This window comes from Anabas testudineus, chromosome 21 (genome assembly GCF_900324465.2).
Source record: "Anabas testudineus chromosome 21, fAnaTes1.2, whole genome shotgun sequence".
Lineage (NCBI taxonomy): Eukaryota > Metazoa > Chordata > Actinopteri > Anabantiformes > Anabantidae > Anabas > Anabas testudineus.
The window spans coordinates 21,306,416-21,324,841 of NC_046629.1; the positions used below are offsets into that span (position 1 = coordinate 21,306,416).

Sequence of the window (18,426 nt, forward strand, 5' to 3'; positions counted from 1 at the left end):
CTGCATTCATAATCCCATTCACAATTCATTCAAAATATGGAGACTTTAATTCTTCAAAGGTATGTGGAACCTAATAAATGTAGTTTTCAGTAGATACTGTACAGCACATGTGCATTATGTTGTTGTTTAGAAGATATAGCATACATTACCATGCTTTCCTTGTGTTTTTCACTATTGCTGTCGTGTTTTTTAATGTCATGTATGCAAGAAACTTTGTGTACAGTATGTAATCTTTTTTTGTACCTATACAAATATATAAAGGTGCAGATGGTGAGCCGGAGAACTGATAGTGAAAATGGATCAACGCACCAGGAAGCAGTAATAGGTCAGATTTTTCTGTTATCTGTTTTGTCTGACTGTCCATTAGGGGTAGAACAGTTCACAAAATTCCAAGTTTGGTTCATATTGTGCTTGTGACATAAAAAGGGAGCACTGGTAGCAGTTAAGATTACATTCAATTTAGTTAGATAACAAATCACAATAAAACAATACATTCTGTTTGGTTTTTTGTCATCTCTTTGGTGAGATTGTTGTGTATTTTCTGGTGAGAGGCTGATTCTCACAGCCTCTCCACTGGCATGCCACAGGGCTAAGTTTTTACTCCTCTACTCTTATACGACATACCTAGGCTCCATTATCCAGTCGCATGGCTTTTCCTATCATTACTATGCTAACAACGCAGACTTTCCTGTCCTTTCCACCAGATGACCTCACTGCCTCACTATGTGTGCCCTACCGACATCACTGCATGAATTTTCAAGGCATCTTTAACTCAACCTTTCCAAGACAGCAATGCTTGTCTTCCCAGCCGAACCTTAAATACAACACAAATCAGCATCAACATAGGGTCTACAGTGATTGTCCCCACTGAGTCTGCTAGGAACCTAGGGGTGATCATTGATCATCAACCGAGCTTGACCGGCCACATCTCCTCTGTCTCAAGGGCCTTTTTAAAATCAGAAAAACACAGCTCATTGTGCAGGCTTTGGTCAGATCTTGTCTGGACCAGCTGCACTATCAACCCTCCAGATTAACTAAAATGCAGCAGCATATCTCGTTTGTGATCAGCCAAAAAGGTAACTTGTTTTTCAGATCTCTGCACTGGCTTCCTGTAGCTGCCCGCATCAGTTTCAAAGCCCTGACCCTTGCCTATAAATAGGTCAACTCAACAGCCTACCTGACGCCCCTTATTCAGGTCTACAAGTCCTCCCACCCACTGCACTCTGCCAGCAGACAATGTCTTGTGGTTTCCTCACCTGACCTCAAAAGATCCCAGACAAAACTGTTCAGCTCAGTGGTCTGCCTCACTCTCCATTTTCAAGAACTTGTTGTGAACTGACCTAGCTCAAACCTTTTCTGCACACAAGCAGTTCCTCTCCTTTGCTTAAATATTTCGCTTTTTGCCTCACACACAAAAACATCTGCCAATCAACTCTACTGTATGTAAATGTAGTAGATTGACGCCTCCTACAGATAAAGTAGGGACCTGAATCTTGGATCCTGGGCTCTAACACTGATGTGGTGGATGTGATGTGGTACTGTCATCTCCTTTTGTTGCTATGAATTTCAATCATTTTCTTAAGTTTTCTTTTTTGCATATGCCTCAACATATTTGAGATTAACCAAACAATACATACAAGCCCCGAACCAGTGGGATTGTTTTGCTTGAACTGTTCCACCCCTACTGTCCGTATATGCTCAAGCAATATTCAACTTGTAAACAATATGCTCCTTTTAAACACCTTGGTACTTGAAAAAACTAAACTTAGCTAGCTAAATAGCAATGTTAGCGGTGTCTTTTAAAGCAATCTATTCTTAAGGTTTTATCTGTGCTTACCATTTTACAGTTTGCAGACAGAAGTGAAGACCAAATATGACAAATATGTGTAAGTTGTAAACATGATAAAAATATTGTAAGCCAACAAACATGCAAAGTGCCTAATTTTGTCGGTCTGCGCTTTACTCTTCCATATTTATGTTGACGTGTTTTATATGTTCTACTTCTGCATTATGCATTATGTTGATTGGCAAATAGGAATCAGGGCAAATAAGAACCATTTCATCACTTTTGTATTACATGCAGAGTTTGCCCGTTTATGAAAGTATTTGTGTGTGACTGTGAGCACTCATCTTCACTGAGCCATGCAATAAAAGGTTTGCATGTTCCAGTCCATCCAATCAGAATGAACCTATACATCCTTGCAGGGGCCCTGTAGTAGAGGACCCATAATGAATTTGCATCAACTGCTTTTGCGTGAACCCAGGATTAACTGGATTGTGTTGTGATGTAATGACATTATTGATAAGGATGGTGTAGTGGTGTGGTTTAAATGTCATCAACTTTCGTGTTAAGGAAAGTGGAGAAAGAGGAGTATGAAAACCAACTAACCGCATCCAACTATCCTAAGCTGGGAGTTGAACAAAACATTTCAACATATGTGGTTTCTGTATGCACCTGAACCGTAGGATTACCAGTGTGCCCCAGGTTTTTAATTTTTAACTGTAGGTAAACAAACATATCATTTAGAATAAAAATTAAATTCATATACAGTACAAGGGTTAGGCCACCTGTTTATATATAAAATTAACTTTTTCCTTTTACTGACAATTACTAATGAGATCAGGGTTCTGTAGTCTTTCCACCTGTTCCACATGTTCATACACTTCAACTTCATTGTGGTTTGTTCAGCTTGCTACTAAACGGCACCTCTGGGCAGATGTGATCTGTCCTACACGCTTCACATAAATATTTTGCCACTTACCAAAACAACTTTCAAATTTTTTTCCCTGTAAAATAACATTTGATTTAACAATTTGATTTTAGGAGAAAAGGCAGCGCAGTTAAAAAAAAGAGACAGAGCTGGGAGTTGGGTGAAACGAGACAGTAAGTAAAACTGTATTTGCTACTTATTAAATTGCAGTCACTCACTAAATTAAAAATAGCAGCTTATAAAACTTTCCATATCACTCAGGTAGAGGACTATTGACAGATCCTGATGAAATTTCATTGGCCAGATTTGCACTCTCAACAAGGCGCTGCAAATATCAAGCATGTTTGATGCAGACATGCAGCTTTCTTCAGGGGTTAATCACCTCATTAAAATTTTAGCACTGCACCAGCTAAGCACAATTATTCAAGCCACTGCTGAGTGCCGTCATGCTCAATGCTGTGAGCTGAACAATAGAATCCAGACATAAAGTTGTTGGTCATCATAAACAGTCTCCTCCAAAACACCAATTCATTGTTTTTGTTGTACACTGAAGACATTTGGGTTTCAGATGAAATCATGGATACAAAGATGTAAGTGTTTACATCTACAGCACAGACCTAAATGTGAGCAAAAGTACTGAAACAGATGACTTTAAAGTAAATAAAACTATTTGGAAGATTGTGGTTTTCTCTCTGCAGTCATCTCTCCAGCAGTTGAAGTGTATTTACATTTTGTATAAGGTCTAATGATTGAAATTCTTTGTTTATTTTACTGTGTGTCAGATCATTGTCTCGTTGCATGATGAAGCTTTTGCCAATTGGTTTTGTTGCATTTCTTTGTTAGCAGGCAAAATAACTCATTGTGGTGATACCATCAAGAGTTGTTCCACCAGCAAATATTAGTAAGTCTGTTTCAGAAGAAACCATGCAAGCCCAAGCCATTACCTTCTCCACACTTCAGAGATCTAGCTTTCTGATTCTTGCTGAGTAGAGGTTTGCATCTTGTGGTTTGCATATATGTATTTGTGCTAATTAAATATTAGTCAAATGGTAGATTGTGATACTTTCAGCCCTTCTCCATGGAGGGTTTTGATGATCACAGGTCTCACAATGCTGTGTCATCAGTTATTGTTGTCTTCCTTGGGTGATCCATTCTATGTATGTAGCTCAGTACACCAGTGGTTTCTTTCTTTTTCATTGCAAATTGTTTCATTGGCTATGCTCAATGTTTGTGCAGTGCCTCTGACAGTTTCCCCCTCTTTTCTCAGATTTAAAATGGCTTGCATTTCTTCCATTGCCAGCTCTCTTTCATGTTGATTTATCCAGTGTGCTAAAACCAAGATTACATTCATTTAGATCTATTTATTGTTTGAACTATCTTCCACTGCTTTTATTTATGTAAAATGTGGGTCATCTGATACAAAAGGTGCTGTGGTCTAGGTTGTTTAATGTTTTAATTTGTAAATGCCGTACAAATCCATCCCAATTATTTTGGAGGCAACTGAGCAATTTTCAACTTTTTAAAGTAAAACAAGACAACAAAAAATATGCACAGCGACTGATTACAGTTAGTTATTATTTATATGTCATCATTTCTCGAGCTAATGAATAGATTTCTGCCCAGCTTGTCTTTGTTACCATTTACACCCATATATGTCTTTGTGTTTGGCACAGTTAATTGCTGTCCAGTATTGATATGTTAACATGAATATGGATTTCTTTAAATCTTCCAGTACAAATAAACCCTGTCTGGATGATCACACATCTGCTTCCTAAAGAAGTACACAACATTTGTCGATATGTTAAGATGTTAAATTAGATTAATAAGATGTTATGGATCAGGCTTGGTACAGAAAGGATGTGAAGACGAGAACAACCTCCCAGTCCATGTTAAAGGCTTGTTGAAACCAATCTATTCTCAGCCTGTGTGTTTTTGCCTTTCCAGGGAAGACTGTGTCATAGCAGTTCTTCTAACTAAAGATCTAACGAATCAATAATATCTCTCTTCCATGTTCTCTATTCAACTATTTGTTCCTGGTTACAACACAGATCGAGCTGGCTGAATCTTTTTCACTGCAAGTGCAGAGCAGACATAGATACTTGAAGCACTCTAACCCTATTCAGATTTAGGTGTTTTGTTACTACTTCTATCTCTGCCTTGTAGCGTGCCTGAGACAACCAGTTTTTTTTTTTAAATAAAACTCAGATATGAACAGGAAATTTACTCTTTAGTCTCTGAAATGGGTCTATCTTTTCTATCTTTATCTTTATCTTTATTTACTTGCTTTCTTGTTCTTCTTTCTTTCATTATCTAAGTTTCCTTCTACCCTCTTATTTCTTTTTCTCTTCTTTCTTGCTCCCCTTTTCCTCTTTCTCTAATGTCTTCTTTTTCTGTCGTTTTCAGCATTCAGCAACTTCAAAGCAATCTCTTTTCAGCAATGTATCAGCTCTCCCACGGCATTTCTTTAGAAATTATCCTTTAAAGTTTATAATATTTTTACCCTATTCGGGTTTTCACATTTTAGTACAGCATGACTTGTAATGTGACAAATTCAAAAAAACTCCATTAATTTGATCACTCTAGCGTAAAAAAGAAATGAGAAAAATGTGAAGAGAAATGAGCTTGTAGAAACCCAGAAGAGGGCTGTAAAGTCTCATGTGTGCATGCCTTAATTAATAAAGAGGGAGCAGCTGCTGCCTTCGCTCCAGCATGTGGATTGCCTACAGGTTCCTGCTACAGGCCACATATTAAAACATGAGCCTGCATTCCAACAACTGGTACAAACAATGATACAAACTCTACTTATCCGAAATGTACAAGACTTGTTTACACCTATAAATTAATGTATAATTCTTGAGGCACCTTATCAGACTTTTGGTAAAACAATTCTATACATACTATATTGCAAATAAAATCACACATTTGTGGTGTATTTGAATTTCATTTCATATACCATAATGTGCATTTCATATTCACAGAATGATCAGTGCATGCTGGCAGTCACACACCCATTAACCAACATCTGTAATACAATTCAGTGGTTAAAGTGGGCTTAATTTGCATTGGCTGAATCATTCTCTGTGGCAGCGCTACGGTCTAATTAGCAAAAAAAAAAAATCATTACCCTGCCACACACTTATTTGTGATGAGGTTGTAACGAACCACTATTTTTCTACTTGGATTTGAAGAGGAAGCCATTTTCAAGTTAAGGACTGAATGAAATAAAAAACAGACTAACCATCTGTTGTGTGACCTAAACACTAACGAACATTAGGACAGAAAAAAAAAAAGAATAACAATGAGAGAAACAATTAAATGATAGAGAAGATACATTGTTGTTTATCAGTGAAGCTGCCTCACTTGGTAAAACAGGGTCTTTCACTGTTTCCTACGTAATTTCAAACAATTCATTCATTAAAATGAGAAATAACAGCAGATTTACACATATTTTCGCAGAGCATGTAGGGAATATGATAAACAATAAAAGATTAAAGGTTTCTTTAGCACCACTTCAACCATGCTGTTTCATTCCTGTTGTGCTTCCTGTCTTTCCCTCTACCCTGAGCCACTTCAACTGTTCTCCTTGTGCCGCAGGCTCCGGCTGCAAGATGCGAACATTGGACAGTGGAATCGGGACCATCCCCCTTCCTGAATCCTGTTCCTTCTTCTCATCTATCCTGCACTTCCTTCCCAAATCTTCATCAACCCCAGAACAGTCCCTCAGCCCTCCCAGTGTCCCCGGTTCCTCCAGCGAGGACGTGTCTCCTTCCCCTTTACCCCGGTGGAGAATACCCTCCAGCTTAAAGGACAGCAGCTATGCAGGGGTTCCAAACTCCTTGTCCGACTCTTCCATGACCCATATCCACTCAGTGCCTTTCCCCACTGTGGCCTACCTCCAGCCCATCCAACCCCAGTCTGAACCCATTGTGACCTCTGCCAGTGTGTGTGATACACAAAGCAGACTACCCAGACCACCACAAGGTACAGTACAGCAATAAAAGCTTTAGTAAGGAGCATGATCTTTAGACTGCAGCAGTAAAGATGATGCTATGACGGTCTTCTACTTTTAGTCATGTAAAATCATTAGAACTCATGAAAGAACATATTTGTGCTCTTCTCTTAAACCTTTCTAACCATTTTCTGCAAGTTGTATAAGTAGTCAGGATCCAGCAAGTTGTCCTAGCTAACCAAGCCTGTACAAAAACTAGTTTTACCAGAAAAATGCCATGTGCATATTGGTAGGCATTCATCCCGCTAAACTGCTAACTAAAGAAAGCTGTTCTGCCAAATGCATGGTTCTTCTATTTAGTGTTGTCCAACACTAATTAAAACTTGACACCACAGTACAAATTTAGGAGTGTCAGTAGTTATGAGGGTTAGATAGGCCAACAAAAAACACCATGGTAAAGCAAAGCAGTCCATGACTCAGAGACGGCAGGCAGCTCAGAGATTGTGAATGTCTCAGAGATGGATGAGTGAAGGATTTCATTATAGGTCATCAAGACCCTGAAGTAGTGAACCCTCTTGAAACATGATTTTTTTTTTTTACCTTGTTTTTTTCAGTGAAGAAGAGCTGACATTTATCTTTATATTATGTTTTATATATATATATATATATATATATATATATATATATATATATATATATATATATATATATATATATATATATATGTATCTATCTATCTATCTATCTATCTATCTATCTATCTATATATATATATAGCTGAGCACTTTCTAGAAAAGAAACAAGAGCTTTAGCGTTTCATGGTGTTTGGTGTGTGCTGCCTTTATCACTGCATTGAGAACTTTCAGTCATGACTATCACTATCAACGTAACCTGTTCAGTATGCTAATCACACAGCTTGTGCTAAAGAAAAACACAAATTGTCACTGTCAAGAGGAAAGATGTGTTGTGTGTTTTTGGTGTCTTTTAATGATCCGGTTTTTCACAATCAAGCCCCAGGGGTTCTTTACCAGGCACATAATGTCTTTTTTCATCTGCACTTTTAGAAGCACTGTTATCGGGGAGATGAACATATGTACATTGCAGAACTGTGAATAAGCTGGTCCTCAATTAAAGCAGCTGTGTCTCACTTGACTGAATTTCTTATTTGATAGTGATTGACAATCTGTTCCCATTTCAGGCTTACTTACAAGCACATCTGCCATCATACAAATCATGTTGTGGCTGTAATAGGAGCAATATGAATTTCAGTCAGTTTTGCTGCAATGACTGAAGCTTAGAGAATTTAGTAGTAGTTGGTTAATGGCAAAGTAATGTAAAACTCACTTATACAGTAACTTAGTTAGCTGGGCAAACCAACAGTAGCAGTTGATAGTAGTATTCAACACACTTTGATCCGCATCAGGACAAATCCAAAGCTTGACATACTGTACATGCTGAGTCTTGTTACCAAACACTTATGGTCATACAGTGGTCATACGTATGTATCTTGATGTTGGGAAGCCCTTTTGGATCCATGGACAGTGCAGGTTGCCTGACTGAATCCATTTGACTCAATGATTTTGTGGTGACATGTATATTTAAATATTTGTCTCCTGGGGGACTTCTATCCTGACAAACAAATACTTTTGGCTTTTTGATTCAAGCAGCCTGAACTGTCACTCCACATCTGAAAAACCAAACCCAGCCATTATTTGAACAGCATGTTAGTTCAATGAGGTGGTTGTCAGAATTCTAAATCTGTCATCTTTCACGATGTTAGCTGCTGCCTCTTTGGTGTCACTCATGTTTACTGAAGCTGTCAGCTGTCTGTCAGTGTCACTTTGGTCTCCTAACTCAGTGTTTGACTCTTCTTTTTGACAGCAGAGAGTTTAACTGCTGTAAAACAAAGAAATAACTCTTGTTTTGTGCTTTTTCCAGGTGGAATGGAACCAAAGAAGATGACCTATATCAAATCGAAAACACGAGACCCTCCGAGCCAACAGAAAGAACAGACTAGACTTCAGCTCGCCAACTGTAAGACACGGCTTGTTGAAGCGACACAGTTGGGGAAACTATTGGCCCAAAACATGTTACTGTGTATTCTGTGCCTGCACATTTGCACATTTTCATTCTTTCACTTTTATTGTTATTCCGTGTATTATTGTCTTCTTCTTTTCAGAATACAAAAAGAAACATGCTGTTATTTTTATGATTACTCAAAGTGGCCCTTTTTTCCTACTGAATGTTTTGATTTTAGATGCATCTTTCACAAAAGTCATATTACACCACTAAAAACAGTAATATTAACTTCGAGATCCAGCCTTGGAATACACAATTATCTAAAAACTCTCCTCAGCTGCAGTCAAAAGAACTAAACACAGGGTTGCAGTCTCTTCCATCAGTCAGTTGTGAGACTCTTTTTTGCACAGTAAAGGATTAATTTGGCAAATGGGATTAAATTAATATTAAGGTAAGTGTAGAATCTGCTTGTAGTAGCCCCTTCAGACATGTTCAAACTTTGCTGTTCAAAATGTTCATTGTAGCTGGAAGGTATGGAAGGAAAGACAAGTGCTACAATTAAAGTTTTTGTTCTTGTTGTAACAATAGTTGAGTTTGCACCAGTATTAAAAAGTGATAAACGTAACTTTTACTTCACTGTCTAAAATCATTTCTATCTCCACTGAGCAGAACGTAAGTTAATGGCAGTGACTAAACCCATGACTAACACAAACACCAATAGCATGTTAACACATCAGTGCTGGCATTTACGGGGAGGGGGGTAACAAAAAACAAAAAAAAAACACTAGCCACAGATTTGAGTTTACATGTGAGTCACTAGAACACAGACTCAAAATGCACATAAACAATCTGTTTTGCTTTTGGATCCCGTCATTGTTATTAATATCTTTTTATTCATATAGACAAACACTCAGATCTTCTAAAACATTTAGTGTGTGACACAGTGAACAGTGCAGGAAAATGGTGTAACTTCATCTAAACGTTGATTTTGTGGAGATGATTTCTGTTCAGTATAATCAGATCACAACCTGTAAGTGCACAGAATGTTTTTTTTCCTTTTAGACAGTTTGTGTATGACAGGGTTGTCTGTGATCTCATTCTGCTTTACATCTTCTTCCATTTCAGAGTGTCTGACGCTGAGGGAGTCAACCTGCAGCTAGGAATCAAGCTATCACTTGGATTTATCGCTCTCATTCACACGGAGGATCCCTGAATCCCACAGTCTGGACACCGTATCCGGACAAAACATTCAGAACAGGACAACAAGTGAGCTTGGCATTGTAGGCTTCCACCTGTGCTCAGGGTACTGTTGAGATACTGCGTAGCCTTTCAGGTGTTGTAATCAAACCAGCTGGCAGCCATTTTAGAGGTCTGCAGCTCTTTGGCATCGGCTGTGAGTTTTCCAGAACTTTTTGTTACGTGTTGATAATGTCTGGACAGCTTCTGTAGCATTAGCATAGCTTCCTGCAGTCAGCACCATCTTCCAAACACATTTGATTCACGCATAATCCAAAGCATGTGCGTCTGGTGAAAGTCAGGGTTGTAGCTAGAGGGTCAGAATCTGTCTAACCACCCCGACACCTCCTCCACTAGAGTCATAATGAGTTACACACACGGTTAATGATGATAAAGTCCAACACCTTTCAGCACAAGGAGAACCGACCACCAAGAGTTCTTACTGAAAATCATTTCTAATACTTACTATGTAAATTTAAGATGTATTCAGACTTTTTTCCACTAGTGTACAGTGGATTATCTTACTGTGCTGGTTGGAACAATGAGCTTGAAGTAACTGAATGCTCCATAGATCTGCACAGTTGTGTGTTAAATCACTTTAAATAAGAGCCTCTGCCAAATGGCTAAATAGTAAATCTATTTGACTGCAGCATTACAAGTTATAACATCAACATCACAGTCATTTGATTCCAATTTATTACACAAATATTGGTTAAAACATTTCAATACCTTTGCATAAGCATGGGAAATTAGCTGTCAGACCTCTAGAATGGCACCAGCTGTGGAAACTATTGGAGATTACTGATGTAACTGCATGACCTCTGTAGAAATCCTGCAGAACTCCTCATGTAGGTCTTTCATTTACATCTTTCCCAACATGTGTAAAAACTTCAATAATGTTTATGTGAAGATCTAAAAATACTAGAATTATTACACCAATAAATATGTGTTTGAGCAAAGCATCAGATGGAACCTTATGATCTCAAGATTACAAACTATCATTTCCATCCTGAAAATACCTTATGTACAGCACTTACTACTGATTACTGTTCATCAACTCTATTAATGTGACTCTTTAAAGTGTGCACTAACTTGTTGGAAATGTTGTTTTGTTTTGTTTTTTTTTATATATTTTCACATTAATAATATCAACTTGCATGCATCCAGCCTCAGGCTTATTCTAACCACATCATCTGAATATACTGTATGATATCCTCATTTGAAGAGTTTCATCTCAAGAAGTGAAAAAAATGTGAAACCTGATGCCAACTGTTAAGTGTTTAGGAAATATTACACATAATCTGTCACTACTTTTTAAGCAAATTGATTGTGGCTCTCAGATTTGTTGTTTTTAAAGAGGCATCACATTTTGAAATCCCCTTGAGATTAAATTTCTGTGTGAATTTCATTCTGCAGTTTTCCACAGTTATGACATCAAGACAGAGCAGTACATTTTGTTTGTAAACTTGAACCCAGTAGGCATATAGTGAACATTGTTGTGCTAGCTCAGGGAAAACACCGTTTATTGTCGCTGGTAGATGCTGTGGATTAAGATGTGCGACCATTTTGTTGGAATCAGTGAACTCATCAGATTTCACTATAATGGTTTAGGGTTATTTACTTCTTGTCTGTGCGTTTAACTGCACGATACCATACCACAGTTGCTCAGTTTCTCTCTCTATTATGTATGTTGTGTCCGTTATAGTAATGTTTTTGGTGTTATCAATGCATCTTGACATATTTGACAGTCTTTAGCCGCTTTGTGTTGTTTCCCCTTCACACCCTATCATTTCCCTGCCTCTCATCTCTCTTGTAGATACAGTGGCAAGAACAGATATGGGATTTGGGGTTTTCTGCATTAATTTGTCATAAAACATGGTCTGATCTTCATCTAAGTCAAGTGTATTAACAAATATAATTTGCTTAAAGTAATAACACAAAAACAATTCTGATCTTTCATGTCTTTATTAATAACAACTATAAAAAAGTTCAATGTTTTACCTACTATGAACACAGATGTTAGCCAGTTCAAATGATGCCTTCAGATCTTTGTCTGTCACTCTGGGTTGTTTCTTTACCTCATTAATGCGTGTTCGTTGTAACCCTTTCCAGCTTTAAAGGGTAAATCAACAATTTTTTGATTGTAGATCTTCTGAAAGTTTCTTTTGGCACAGCAAAGTGTATTCTACTTGTGCAGAGCAAACTCAAAAAGTTTCAGTGTTTTTTGTCAGTCAAAGTAGCTCTAGTCAACACCCTCAAAATATATTTTTCCGGGTATGCTAACACCTGACTCCAATTAGCTTTTTGAGGTCATTATTTAAAGGGTTCACATACTTTTCCTACTTGCACTATGAGGTTTTTATGGTTGTTCTCAATAAACATGAAAGATCAGAATTTATTACTATTATTATTTGTGGCATTACTTTAGGTACACTACATTTGTTAATACTCTTTGACTGAGATGAAGATCAGATCATATTTTATGACATATTAATGCAGAAAACCATGAAATTCTAAAAGCTTCACCTACTTTGTCTTACCACTTTATTTGCCAAAATGCATATTGCCAAACGCTATTCAGAGCTAATCAAACATACAGAAAATGAATGCAAGCAAATCTACATATCAGACTTATCATGGTGACTCTAGCCATACTCTTTCTAAACTCTAGCGACAGTTTACATGTGATGTATAAGGCACTTGCACAGTATCACTAGTCACGTCATCTCACTGTATTTACCTCTTCTTTAAATCTCTGCTCACTTGCTACATGTATATGTAAAGTAATATTTGTAAAATTGCAGTGATGTTTATGCCAGTACTGTAGCAACGCACAGCTCTAATATATGATGTAGCGCACACAGTTGAGACGAGGTGTTACTGGATCAGGGAACAGATTGGCTGTACTGATAACGGGTAGACGGAGCATGGTGTCTGTGTTTATAAAATGGCTCACATAAAGAAGAGCGTTACTCTCACAGGAGTATTGTATTTTTCTAACATTTACTCTAACGCCCTGTATTTCTACTCAGCACTAAAAAGTGTAATTTACCATTTATTGCACATATTGTTACTTACTATTCTAGTAATTCTCCTCCTAAATGTTCTTTTTTTTCAGGACCTGGTATTAACAGTGATGTTCTTGTGTGACAGTCACCTTAGCAGTTCAAACTGTATATTACGGTTATTATTTGTTTTATGTCAGAAAGAAAAATAAACTATTTCAATACTTATACTACTTTGAGGGTGTTGCCATGTTGTATTTGACAGAATTAATGTGGCTATAAAAAGCTCCAGATGTGATTTTATTATAACGCCTGAGACACTTTTCTCCCAGTGTGAGTGGTGGACTCCAGGCTGGTGTTTGCAGCTGTCACCATGAAACAAGGAAGCAGTGCAAGGCCTGTCTATGAACACTAAGTTACTTCTCGAATCCTGACAACAGCAAGTGTTTTTTTGTTTTTTTCATTAGCTAGAATAAAACATGTCATGAGCCCTGGACCAGTGCTTCTTACACTGGGAGCCAGACCAACCCAGTCAACAACTAAACTTTAATTATGTTCTCTATTAATATAATGACAAATAACATAAAAGGCAAGTTGCAAATTTCTTGATACTTACTTATTTTACCAAAGCCAATCTTTGATTCAATGTGCAGATATTGATAAAATACCCCGCTGAAAAACTCATTCAGTAAAAACTGAACAGTCCGGATGTTTCCTCAAAATGTATTTTATTAATGCCGTGTCTTTAATTCATGCTATATAACACATACTAGTACATAAATAGGGCAGGAAACCAGCTCAGATAAAACTCCACAACTGCAGCCAAAGGAGCCTTTCTCCTGCTCTGGCTATGGGCATTCACAGTCTCGGGCCATCTGCTCTGGTCTGATCTCTAAATTCAAAACTCTCTTGAACTCTACTTATAACAAACCCAGCACCTTCTGGGTATGAGCACAGCGCCGCAACACACTGGATTTGTGTGTCACACGAGGGAAACCAGACAGCGTTTGCTGTCTGTTTACTCTTCTGAGTCAATCGCTTTCCAGAGTGATTTAGAGCAAGTGCATAGTTAAATGGATTTTTGGAGCCAATTTGAAACAAAAAGACTTGATTTCAAATCCTCCATGTACCTCTGTGATTGCAGGCTGAAGTAGCGTAGTGATGTGTGCATATAAAAATAAGCTTCTATAGTTTATTACTGAGGGATTCAGTTGTATAAAATGTATAGAAGTGTCTCTTCAGCACTTGTTTTCCTTATTTAGCTCAGTGTGCATCCATTTACGTTTTCCCAGAGACAAACAGAGTGTCTATGGATACATTCAGGTCTTATTAACTTAACTAAATAACCTAAAACTATGTTTTTATCAATGTATAGAAACGAGACACTGAGACACATCATCCTTGTTTACAACAAAGAAACATTTAATCTTGGGCTCCAAACTGCCTCTCAGGAAGTATCAAGGTTCCTGCAACCTTGTGCAGCTTCAGCTGTCAGAGTAAATGCTCCCGCAGTCTTACTGTCATAATGACTTCCTTCTGATTTATTTATACTAATTTAATAACGTTTTCCAAAGACAGAAAGTCTCATCTTTCACTTGTAAGCAGAGTACGTTTTAGACATTTTGGTCAAAAAGCTTTACGATGCAGGACACACTGTACATGCAGAAGAGAGGGTTTTGGTCTGATCTAATGGTCGGTCATCTTTGATTAGTGTTGCTTTATGCATAATGCCTCCCAGTGTGCCATCACTCATGTTGTGACAGTGTTGAACAGGAAAAAGCTGCTGCACATTTAACCGTACTCCTCCAACTGCTGTGTTGCACCCTTCAGCTTATTGAGTGGACTTCAGTCGAATGAGGGCGAAAACAAAAATAAAATGATTAAACCAATACATCTAAAGCAGTCAGTCGGAACATTTTATTCTGAGACAGTTTCAATAGCTCTCCATTATGTCTTTTACCCTCGTACCAGCAAGTGTTCACTTTAATTATCAACCTGGACATCTCATTTCAGAGTACAACTCTCCTCAGTTACCAAAGTAAATCTTCTCACTGCTGTCAACATAATGTAAACAACTGTTAGCTAATTTAAAGTTGCACCATGGAGGGGGATTCAGAACATTTAATTGCGTCCTAATGTTTAATTATCCAAGTTTAAACTAAGATGATTAACACAGTTAATTACAAACAGCCCCTTGATGCAGCGTTGACACAATGTTTCATCCAGTATCTCAAACAGGTGGATCATGACCCCTCTGGATGCAGCTACACACATATTGGTTGAAACTAACTAAAACCTGCTTTCTTGAAACGGGTACACAATGACAAAGCACAACACAACTTCCCCCACTCCCTTTGCTGCAGATGAGCAGTTTGCCCTCATCTCGCTTTGCTCTGCGCTGAAATCCTCTTAATCGTTATGCAGCCACGTGCAGGTAGGTGTAGCGAGGCGTGTATACAATGAATTAGCTCAGGGTCTGGAAAGAACAGGTTGATGCGGTGTCGGGCTCAGCACCGAGGGCCACAGCACAGCAGAAAGTGTTCAGCAGGATTTCAGCCTCACATTAAATATTAGCCCGCTCTGTACAGCGCTGAAGAGACTAATCCATCTTTTGAGTTTGTGAAAGAGCATCCAGACGTTTTTTTTTTTTTTTTGCCACCAAGTGTTGCAGGCAGTTTGTGGAAAGCCTTTGCGTCTCATTTCACAGGGCCCTAGCCTGCCTTTAGTGGCAGATGTTTGTGCCATGCTGCCACATGCTGAACCACTCTATTAACCTTATCTAACTTAACCTGCACCTCATACGTCAGGTATGATCTGCCTGCAGGAGTTTCCTGACACATATTGTTTTAACTTGTTTATTAAAAGCTGTCCCATGGTGAAACTTTAGTAGACTTATCTTGTTTGCTTCCATTAAGGGCCCAGGGCAATGCAACTTAAAAATTATGTATGATCTAATTCAAAGACCAGAACTGAATCGTGCTTTCCATCACGCCGTACATCACTCTATCATGCTGTGTTTTCCAAAAAAATTGCTGAGACAGCGTTTGACGGCATGTTCGATCATTAATGTGAACTCATGCACTGTGGTTTATTTTGAGTCAATGCCAACATCAATTGAGCATTGATCGTCTTCATTAGGAACTGGTGGACAACGGCTGAATGCTGACAGGACAGGAAAACTGTCAGTGTTTTGAGAGACACACCTACAAAGTTGTTTTAATCTGCATCCGTCTGGAAGAGATATGAATCATTTCATTAAGCGACAGATAACCAGATAAACTTAGACTGTTTTTAAAATGTATTACCATAAATGTACTATGTACCCGAGGACGCTAAATGCTGTTAATGCTGCTAAACTTCTACAGAATACAGCTGAGAGTCTGTGGAGGTCACAGCAGTAAATCTGTCCCGTCAGTTTATGGTCTAATGTCTGTTAAATGATAACGTGTACATAAAGCAAATTAAGATTCTGGAGCTATTGTGCCCAGTGCGAAGGATTTAGGGTGTTGGGCAGAGACAAATACAGGACATTATTCCTGCCCGTTTTTCACACATGGAACTTTATTGATCCCAGTGGGTAAACCAGGTCCTTGCAGCAGCAAATGTAATGGTCTTTAACAGGGCGTTCACAAATATAATATATACACTCACTGAGCACTTTAATGGGTGCATCTGCACAACTAAATCACACACAGCAGTGCTGCCATAGAATGTGTCTTTGTGAAGCTCACTCTTTTTCAGTTGGGTCCAGTTAGTGTCACTGTTTGTTGTCCTCCCTATTTCTCCACTTCAGGGGTGGATCTATACGGGGCAAAGGGAGGCAGCTGCCCCTCCTGTTGTAGGGTTTGCCATCGAGCTTCCCCTATAACCATCTAGTCTTTTCCCAGTAGTCTAATAGTATAAATATTACTATGATCTGTTCAAATGTCTGAAACAAACAAGATAGAAAAGACAGTATTAATACCACAAAGTGCAATTACTTTTCCACATCCGACGGTGAAGCTAGTTCCTTTTTTTTTGCTGTGGACTGAAAAAATTTGGGCTTGACATCAAAAGATGAATATAGGACAAAAGATCAACATTTCAGCTTTTATATGCAGGTTTTTAAGTCTGGATTCAATATACAACTTAGAAGATAGCGCCTTTTGTTTGAACCCACTCATTTTTCATGTGAGCAAAAGTATTGGAACATGTGGCCGACAGGTGTGTTTTGTTGTTGATTATTCAAACAATAAATAACTGAATGTCTATGCTCAGTTTCAGATTTGGGTTTTGTCTGTTCAATCTGCATTTATAGTTAAGAGGTGTAACCAACATGAAAACCAGAGAGGTGTCTGTGGGTGGAAAAACAAGCAATTGTAAAGCTGAGGGAAGATGGAAAATCAATCGGAGCCACTGCTCAAGCATTGGCCAAAGCTAGTCCAACCATTTGGAATATACTGAAGAAGAAAGAAACTACTGGTGTACACAGACACTACAGACGTCGAATGGGTAGAGTAAGGAAAACAACAGCAGATGATGACAGAAACATGGTGAGAGCTGTAAAGAAAGACCCTAAAACAACTGTTAGAGACATCAGCATCAAAGTTTGGAGAAAGACAGGATCTACTCATGATCCCAAACATACAAGCTCATCTGTGAAACACAGTGGAGGTAATGTCATGGTTTGGGCTGCATGGCTTCATCTAGGACAGGCTCAATAGTCTTCATTTAAGATGTAACACATGATGGTCAGAACGATTCATTTTGTCTGCTGACTGACTGATTGGGAGATCCTTCATCATGCAGCAAGACAATGACCGAAAACACACTGCCAAATCAACAAAGGTGTTTATTAGGGGCAAGAAGTTAAAGGTTTCATACTAGTCAAGTCAGTCTCCAGACTTAAACCCTACAGAGTGTTTTACCTGCTAAAGAAGAGACTGAAGGGAGTAACCACCCAAATCAAACAACAACTGAAACTGAGGCTGCAGTGAAAGCCTGAAAAGCATCACAAAGGAAGAAGGTTTGGTGATGTCAGTGGGTCACAGGCTTGATGCAGTTATTGCAAGTAAAGGAAATATTAATCTTTTTCGTTTATCTTTTCGATTACTTTTTCTCACATGAGTGTGATCAAACAGATCATATTATCAGAAGCATGTCTTCTAAGTTGTGTAGGTGTGACTGCCTTCTAAAATCGTATTGTCTGGTTTTAGTGTTGTACTTAAATAAATAAATGACTAAATGAAGAAATAAACATGCACAGCAGCATTCACTCACAGGGAGTCCATCACCTCCCTGCACCAGGCCACCATCTACCACTGCTGCAGTTTCAGCAGAGACTGAAACACTGAGAGCTTCTAATGCTGTGACGGGGTCGTTGTGCTGTTGCGTTCAGTTCTGCAGGTGTAAAAGTGCTGTCTGTCAAGTCCACAGTAACAACAGCAGATGAAACCATGTTGAACGTACTTCAGCGTCACCAGCACAATGAACACTTCTTAACGCGTGGCGCACAACACAGCCCGTG

At 38.4% G+C, this 18,426-nt stretch overlaps 1 protein-coding gene across 6 annotated transcripts in view; it reads left to right on the plus strand.

Moving 5' to 3' along the window:
• The window catches only part of LOC113172984 (nck-associated protein 5-like), a 69,550-nt gene extending 57,747 nt beyond the window's left edge, over nucleotides 1–11,803 (plus strand). Inside the window, exons 12-16 of one of the 6 annotated variants that reach the window (XM_026376165.1) lie at nucleotides 262–325; nucleotides 2,825–2,884; nucleotides 6,306–6,692; nucleotides 8,599–8,694; nucleotides 9,805–11,803. In XM_026376165.1, coding sequence (XP_026231950.1) covers nucleotides 262–325; nucleotides 2,825–2,884; nucleotides 6,306–6,692; nucleotides 8,599–8,694; nucleotides 9,805–9,806 — 609 coding nt within the window. In that variant the 3' untranslated portion in view covers nucleotides 9,807–11,803. Of the gene's footprint in view, nucleotides 1–261; nucleotides 326–1,847; nucleotides 1,887–2,824; nucleotides 2,885–6,305; nucleotides 6,693–8,598; nucleotides 8,695–9,804 lie in introns of those variants that run through there. The other 5 variants (XR_003299800.1, XM_026376168.1, XM_026376166.1 and 2 more) reach the window with 5 other exon arrangements.
• Nucleotides 11,804–18,426: the final 6,623 nt, after the last annotated feature.